At 40.4% G+C, this 8,774-nt stretch overlaps 1 protein-coding gene across 2 annotated transcripts in view; it reads left to right on the top strand.

Annotated features, from left to right (window-relative positions):
* snta1 (syntrophin, alpha 1) overlaps positions 1-8,774 on the top strand; it is a 31,783-nt gene that overhangs the window by 2,245 nt on the left and 20,764 nt on the right. The window contains exons 2-3 of one of the 2 annotated variants that reach the window (XM_086200837.1): positions 5,269-5,454; positions 6,514-6,606. In XM_086200837.1, coding sequence (XP_086056963.1) covers positions 5,269-5,454; positions 6,514-6,606 — 279 coding nt within the window. The remainder of the gene's footprint in view (positions 1-5,268; positions 5,455-6,513; positions 6,607-8,774) is intronic. The other variant, XM_086200838.1, reaches the window with a different exon arrangement.

The raw sequence follows: 8,774 nt of genomic DNA, 5'->3' as shown, positions 1-8,774 counted from the left end.
TCCTGTGTTCTATGTTAGGGTTTGCGTCACCTTGTACTGTCGTGGTTTGAAGGGACTTAAATGCTTGATGTCCTTCGAGATCTTCCCTTTGCATGTATTGATGATCCACAGTTGTTATGTTGTAAAGATCAGGGACCTCAGGATTCTACTAAGTCCATTATACTATCCTTTGCTTTTCAAATTTTAGATTTCTTTTAGGTATCTCACTATTGATTTGCATTGATTCATAGATCATTTCATGCTGGTAGACTTGTTTCCTGTTAGTTCATTCTTCGTTGTTTTGCTATTGTTTACAGACGAGAGCGATTCTCTGCTCTCTCACCGTGTGTGTGTGTGTGGTAAGGTAACGCTAATCGTTGTGACAACATCTCATTACATCACTGTGATTGCTGGACAGAAGATGATCCCAAACGTGTTAAAGTTAGCACAAATATCTGAAACCTGACTCTGGCGACAGTGCAGAGGAAGCTGGTAGCACTGTTGCTACTGACAGGGAAGCTAGTCCTTGCTTGGAGACTAGCAGCTCTGCTACTGTGAGCGTTGCTGTTGCCAAGGATGCATCTGCGCGCTGTTGTTCTTCCGGTTCATTTTAATTGCTCAGGCTCTGATGGCACACATGGCATTTTGCTACGTAGCAGGTGTGTCTCGGAAGTTTTTTCCCCCCCGATGAACACAAGTATGTGGAGGTGGACAAAAGTATTCTGTGACAATTGCGATTTTGCTTGTGATTTAGATTGCTGAAAATGAACAATCATGACTATGGATTTTAAGATTTAGAATCAAAATCATGAAGATCCTAATGGTGACCCATTGATTGTAGTTCCTCCACTCCTACGGTCCTAACAAAAGCAAAGCCAGCCTCTAATGACAGAAATATACTGTCCATCTCTGTGGAAATGGGAGGCTTTGAAAATGAGGCAGCATGTTATTAAAACAAAATCATTGCTGGCATCCTGTGGTTTTGACATTGTTGTGATGCTGGTTGTTCAAAGGCAGTGATGAGGAGAGAGTGGAACAAGAGTGTACTAGAGAAATAAACCAAGAAAGACAGAGAGGCATACAAGTTAAAGAAGTGAAATGAAAAGACAGAGAAAGAAAGAAAGGAAAGTTAAGTAAGGACAGGGCAAAGCATGTTGTGGGCTAGCTGACACCACAATGTGAACAGCTGAGAGCAGCAGCTCACAGAGGCCAGTTGTCATTGGCCAGAGATGAAAGCTATGTAGCTGGGAGTGGATTACTCAACTAGTGTTAATTTTAGGGAGCCCACCCCGGCTTTCTGAAAGCATGGAGGCAGTCAACCTTTACTCTCACATGTCTAAATTTAAGACCGAGGCTAGGAAGTTAGGCTTGAGGTCTCTAGACGGGCCTGCTGGTCAAACTAAAAAAAAGAGGTTACCTCCACAAACTTGGTTGAATTGTTTTTTCCCGGAGCTATAGTAGACTTTTATCTGTGGATTATCCTACAGTGATTTTTTTTTTAAGCTTATGTTAAACCATTAGTGAAGTGTACGTTTTTGGGGGATTTTTTTTCTATCATTTGATTTGATATGTTTTACTCCACTGAGGTGGGATTCCATGCAAGTTCAAATCAATGCAATATTAGACACATAATTTGGGATCATATTCTGGTACCTAAGCATGTGTTTTAGTACCTATCACCTAAGAGTTCACTTTGGCAATATTCCTGTAAGTAAACTCGGCTCAGAAGACTCTGTCAATGAATGTATTTTCCCACATCTGTCTCAATATTAAACTACATTCACTGTGAAAATGTGAAATATTTTTAGTATTTTTAGATTTTTTTGTGGTAATTTTCTACATTTAGCTCTGGCTAAAAGGTTATGCTTTCCCTGCAGTTTATCAGTCTGTTAGCTTGATTATGCCAAAGTTACTTGGGCAGTTTTCATCATCCTTGGTGGAGGCTGGAGGGGTGGAGCATTTTTCATTTTTTGGAGTGGATCTGAGTCACAGGGCAGATCCAGGATTTTTTTTTTAATAGTGACACAGAGTTGGAGACCAAGTTCAACTGTTCTCAAAACCCTGCTTGGTTTTATTCCCAGTATATTTTATGAGAATGAAAGCACATTTTCGTAGGATTATCTAATCTAAACTGTCTCGTGGGCTCCACTGTTAAGTGAAACCGGGAATTCCAGGAGGGCACACTGAAAACGGGACTTTTAGAATTCACTGTTCTTCATAAAAACAAATGACTTACATTACAATGTAAAGCAAAGTCTCTTGTTTCTCACGATATAGAAATGAGGTGATGGCAGTCATGGCCTTTGAGTGATAAACTCTTGTTTGAAAGTTGTTTCTCAGCTTGAATCATTGTCTCACTCAGTGGATTCTGATTCAGGTCAGCTGATTGGATGTCTTTAGTGGTTACCGACTGTCATTTCTCCTAATTTAACTTCTGTTTTAACTCACGCTATTATTGAAATTATATGCACCTAAACACATAATTCTCATCATTTTCCTAATGCACTTTTCTCCTTGTTTTTATTCACACCAAATGAGGCACCAGCAGATGAAATGAAGCTGCTGATTATGCATGAGTCCTTGAGAGGAGCACTATAACAACAAACTCTTTCTCCGCACCAAATTACTTAATGAGGTACATGTCAACATTGTATGAACCAGCACCATTCATTTACCTGTCACTGGTAGCCTCAGTGGCTCCACCTCAGCCCCCCTCTTGTCATCCCAATGACAGGTTGCCAGCTGACGGGTGCAGAAATGTGACTGACATGAAAAGTTGGAGGTGGAAGGGTATGGATAGGAAAGGAATATGTCAAGATTAAGGGTTGTGTCGGAGTGGCAGACAAATTGACGGTATTTTTTTGTGACTGCATGTTTGAGGATTTGTATTCAGCATTCATGTCAATAAAAGTTGCCTGGCACTGGAAATAAACTGGAATGTATTTAGGAAGGAAATGTAATAGTTTCATCTCGGCAGGAGTTTCACTTCACAAAATATCTCTAACCCATATGCCTTATTCAAACACACCATACACATCTATCCCCATCCCTTTCATCAAAAATCATTCTGACATCAACCTTTTTTCATTTTGACACTTAAAAGCTGTCTTTTCCCTACTTGTCCAGCCGTTTACCTTTAATAGATGTTTGGTATAAATTAACATTGATCATCCAGTAAAAGGAGGTAGCGCTGCAGTGGGGAATCCGCTGGGGAGCTCTCTCTTAGCATGGGTACGGTTCATGAGATATTAGCATGTCAGCTCTAATGAAATTGAAAGGCCATTCACCATATCTCGCCCTGGCGATTATTGTTTGATGTAAGCGTATACTGTTTCAACCGAATCACTTCAGTGCTTGGATCTGTAGCGTTGCAGTCGTGTGCAGTCACTATTGTTTACATTGTTTACCTCTTACTGTAAACGTGAGTTCAGTTGAAGCTTCCCTGCTGAGTAGAGCCAGCCGTCTGTCATTACTGGACACGTAGCCTTAAACAATGTCTGGTTTTTAATGCTTGGTGATGGCAGTACATGGAAGAATCCGTCTGTGTGTATTGCTGCTATTACCATGGAGTCTTCCTGTCGTGGAAGGAGATTAGAGAGCAATGTAATTTGCTGTGGGTTCTATGGCGGTGCAAATTGGGGGCAAAGGTAACCTAAAGGTTAGAGAAGCAACTTGTGACTGAAAGGTATTCAAATTTAATCCTCAAACCAGCTGGGAAAGTTTGGATTGGTGGAGTGAGCGGGATGGTGCTTTCACAGGGCTCCAGACTATTTAAATTGAGAGCTGCAGATTAATATTTTTCCATCCTCATTATGTTAGATACTGATCAATGATTAACTTAAGAAGTACAGATATGTATTCGTAATGTTCCAGCTTGATTTGAAAATTATTTTCGTGGACTGGAAGGACTAGTGAAGTATATAACTGCTGGCATCTGTGGGATTGTATCTCACAATGAATGACTATTTATGAAGTGTACGTATGCCTACATATGTTTATTTTATGTATTACTGTATATTTATCTGTGTTTATATGTCAGTCTATTTTTTTAAATAAGATAAATCATCGAGATCCAATTTTCAAATGTTCTGGTAACAAAAGCATATACAGTTATGGAGCCCATGAGGCTCCAAAATATATCTTTTTATTTTATTTTATATTTTGCAAGCAAGATATCAATATTATCTTTTTGAACAATAACTTTATAGGAGACTGTCTGCTTTTTAGCGACATAAAACCTTTCATTTACAGTACAAGATAATTCGGTGCCAAATTTCAGTACATTTATCACACAGTCCGTCTCAGAGGTGTTATTTTGATAGATATACTCAATGAGGAAAGATTTAATAACATCATTACCAATGCTGAAGGTTCACCTGCACTCTGAAATTTCTATCAACACATCACGATTCAGGGACTCAGTAAGTAGAGGGCATTACTTCTCTTGTAACACTCAGTCATGCAGCAATCTGATGCTCCGGCACAGTCAAGTAGTAGATAAATCTCTCTCTCTGAAACTTGACTGGCATCGTGATTGACATGCATACTAAAGAGGGAGTGTGTCGGCTGAGGCCAGGTGTTGTTTTTTTTTTGTTTTTTTTTAAATAGGAGCATCAGGATGTGGCCTCTGTGGAAATGCATGACTTAAATCCTAAAGGAATCACCCAGAGGTAGCTGGGCTTGTGAGAAATTATGTCCAACTGTCGGCTGACATTAATGACAATATTCCTCATGGAGATGAAGCCCACAGCAAGAGGCAGATCTATCAGCTTACGAGCTGACCTTCAGCTCGTAAGCTGAAGAGCGCTGACGAGAGAGAAGTGGCGAGGGAGGAAGTGATAGGGAAGTTGGTGATGGAGGTCTCTCTTTATATTCACTTCGGAATGCAGTTTAGGTGACTGAAGTAACCTCATATGCCCTCATAGCATGTATTTATTGTCTTTTTACATTTTTTACACCTGGCATGTTAATTTATATCTACTTTTCTCATTATTGATTTCTTCTTGTTATTACATCTATTAATAATTTAATCAAAATTATAAAAAAAAAAATGTCTGCGACTGTATTTCAGAGCCCAAGGTAGAGTCATGAATGGAATAGTTTGAGAAAACAATTTTCAAGTTAAAAGACAAGTAAAAATCACTCAACAGTATTACCAGTCACTTCAAAGGTTTTTCAGTGAGGGGTCATCCACTGGTGCTGTGGCTGCATCATGCAAGTGCTAAAATCCGCAAGCCTGCATTCCAGTAGAAACCGCAGCATAACAGAATTTTCAATCTTTCCATGCAGGTGGGAAGGAGAACAAAATGCCAATTCTCATCTCCAAGATATTTAAGGGCTTGGCAGCTGACCAGACGGAGGCCCTTTACGTTGGGGATGCCATATTATCTGTCAACGGTTATGACTTACGGGAGGCCACACATGATGAGGCTGTGCAAGCCTTGAAGAAGACAGGCAAGGAAGTCATCCTTGAAGGTAAGACCTTTTCCTCTCAGGTACCCAAATCAACTCTTATTTCATCTTTGTCCTATTGAGCCTTTTTTTCCGTGCCCATTTGCACTTTGCTGCAAAGAGCTTCTGGAAACTAAAACTTACCACAAAGATGAGATTTCAAAAGGTGCTGAAGTGGTCTCAGGCACTTGAAAGAAAAAAACCTCCACTAATATTATACTGACGGTAAGAGAGTACATTTCTATCTCTTGAAAAAGTTAGAATACTTCTTCCTACTCTGTTTACATTCTACTCCAAATGAATATATAGATGTAAACTGTTTTTTTTTTATTACACCTTTATATGTTTTGATACATTTCTTAGGTAGTTTTATATTACGGGCTACATATGACGAGCTGAGAGAGAGAGAATCTGTGAAATAATACTTTGATCTGACTTCGGTGGAGCCATCCAAATAATGAGTTTCATCGAAACAGCAAGAGGAGACTTAAGACTCAAAAATAAAGAATATTGCTGGCTCACACCCTTCAGCATCTCAGCATGCTAATGAGCTCTCTTCCAAACATTAAACACTTTTTGACACCAATTGGAAGTACTTTTACTTCATGTCAAAACTGGGGAGAAGTTTTAGATAAGTCCTGCTGCAAAGGTTGGCAGTAGAATAAGTAGATGTTTACACTTTAGGTGTGTGTGTTTTTTCCCCCCCTCTGGCACATACTCATCTACTTACGCTGCCAAAACTCAGGTCCCGCATTTCTCTTCGATTCACACAGTTTAGTCATTTGACTTGAAATATTTCATGAATATGGGTGTTTTTATGTCAGTTTCCCTCAAATCATATTTCCTCCGGAGAGTGTTAAAAACATTGTGAACCTGGGATAAGAACTTTTGTTGAGCTTAAAAAAAAAATGAAGGGACTAAACATGCTCTCCCCGTGTCACCTGATTTCTTCACAGGAACGCTGTGTGTCCCCCAGCAAAAAAAAGTCAAGTCTTTTGGTTGACTTGACTTGACTTGGCTTGAAAATGATAATATGTGTCAAGCATCACAATTTTTTTTTTTTTTTAAACTTTTTGGCGATAGGGAGCAGCATGTTATCAGGAAGTGTAGGTGTCCAACCTCACAGTAAGAAACAAAGGAGAGCCCTGTTGTATCAGCGGCATGCACATCTCCTGGGTAAGTAGCTGTGGCTTCATGCTAAGGTGGCTCACTATTGCCTCTTGAGGAAAAGATTGTTAATACAAGTTAACATGGGCCAACGCTTACACCTACAAAATGTCCCTTCAAAGAATTTAGTTGCCTTTTCCTTTTGGTCATGACAACATTTATTTCACCGAAAACGTTGTCACCGTTTTTGTCTGACAGAGTTAAGTTGCACAGGTGGGTAGTGAAGTGACTTCAGTCAGCAGAGCAGACACAGCTAGAGCCACAGTCAGGGGAAATCATTGCAAATCCCCTTGCCTTACTTGTCCACAGTCAGGCAGAAAAGTGTTGATATCAGAAGGCTCAGCCAGTGCTGCCCTGTGATCCGTCATGTCAAGAATCATTTCATGGGTTTCCCTTCCCCCTGAGTACCTGATAGAGGAGTGAAAAGTCGAAAGAGGCTTGAAGGCTCACTGAGGGTAACATGTTGAGTGTGCGCTTGCGTTTGTGTGTGTGTGAATATTTTTGATGTCAAGTAGCTCCTCTGCTTGTGTTGGTGTGGTTTTCCAAACTAGAGATTACAAAGCTGCAGATGGTAAATGAGGATTTTCGTCGAGAATATTTTAGTTCCAGAGAAAAGCCACCTCACAAAATCCAGTTATACCACAGGTAGTGTCTAATGTCAGTTGATGGGTATTAATGCTCATCTGCAACTTTTTTGTTGCAGTTGACACAATAATATTTGTTGTTAATGTGCACATTTAACAACACGTCATTAAAAGGCAGCCTACAAAAACACATCATGTCTGCAACATACCAGGAGTGAGCATATCTTGCTATGCTGCTGCTGTGGGCTTGTTGTGAGAAGATCTTGTGGAAGGGCCAGAACCTGTGGCTCTTCATGTAGTGGTTCCCGCTGTGTATTGACTTCTACTGCCAGTGGACAGAGAGCAGCCGCAGCAGAGCAGAAGGGTCAGATGTAGCACCAGCATGCTGCTGGAGGCCCGGGCTGTATGACTTGGCCTAGGGTGCAAATTGGAGCCCCAGAGCTGGGGACTGAAATGGCAGCTTGTTGGACACTGCTCTCATAAAATCACTGATTTTCTTAAGGAGTCTGAACTAGACGAATGAACCGAAAAATTTGTGGTTGAACTTGTCGTTGAGAAGTTTGCAGGAAAACTGTGTTGGCATTAACGAAAGTGTGTCACATTTTTAGACGAATCCAGACACAGCCAGGCACCTGTTGCTGCATTTTGCTGGTGTATGTGACGAACCGGTTGATAAGAGTCATTGCATTTACTGAAAAATATCCAACTAAAGTTGCGTTTTATTCACCAGGTTTTACAGTAATACAGTATAACATGAAATTCATGTTTATTTTTTGGGGGATTTTGGCAACGTATCAGAAAACTCAGTAACACAGCCAACAACTTGGCACCGCTGCAGTGTTAAAGGTCAGGGAAACAGTCTTTCTTCATGTGCACAGCAACAGCAACTGCGCTAGAGGCATCTTTCATTGCTCTTTGAAATTTATAACACAGACGGCCCTCGACTTGGATCAAGGAGAAACTGCCTCACTCATGTTAAATATTTGGAATATGCAAACAGTAATGTGAGAATCTGTCAGATAAGTATTTTTAACAAGACTGAAGCAAGTTACACTAAAGGTGCTGTTATTGCTCATGTGGCAGGATTTTTCCAGCGTCACCTCTGCTGTCACCAGATTCAGGTTGGCAGAGATTTTGTGCTGACTTCAAGATGTTTTGGGCCGACTTCTTTCTAGAATGTATTGCACTTACAGTAATGCAGCGAGTTGTTATCAACTCAATTAATGTTATCTTCACCTCAGCTGTTTCTGCTCTGCACCGTTTGTGAGCATAACCCCTTGACACACACGGGGGGGGGGGGGGGGCAGAAAGAGGCGAGAACTAGCTGTTGTCTGTAAACAATAGCATAGGATAGTCACGACTCTCACAAAATGAAACCTGTGCAAATTTGGTACATAATAGACATTACATATTTATCGATGGTTAAGCTTATATTTCCAAATATGAATAGGGACTTAAATGAACAGATTGAAATAGGGTGGGAGGCCAGTGTCACGTGATGTGTCATGTTCGAGAAAACCTCTGCAGTCTGGCCTAACCAATTGTAACTGCTGATTTTAGGACACATAAGCATTTTTTTTTATTTGACAGCTC

Source organism: Aulostomus chinensis, chromosome 3 (assembly GCF_037954235.1).
Source record: "Aulostomus chinensis isolate RoL2024-O1b breed Wild chromosome 3, RoL_Achi_v1.0, whole genome shotgun sequence".
Lineage (NCBI taxonomy): Eukaryota > Metazoa > Chordata > Actinopteri > Syngnathiformes > Aulostomidae > Aulostomus > Aulostomus chinensis.
Note: the sequence above shows the minus strand (reverse complement) of the source record. Positions and strands in the feature narration are given on the sequence as shown.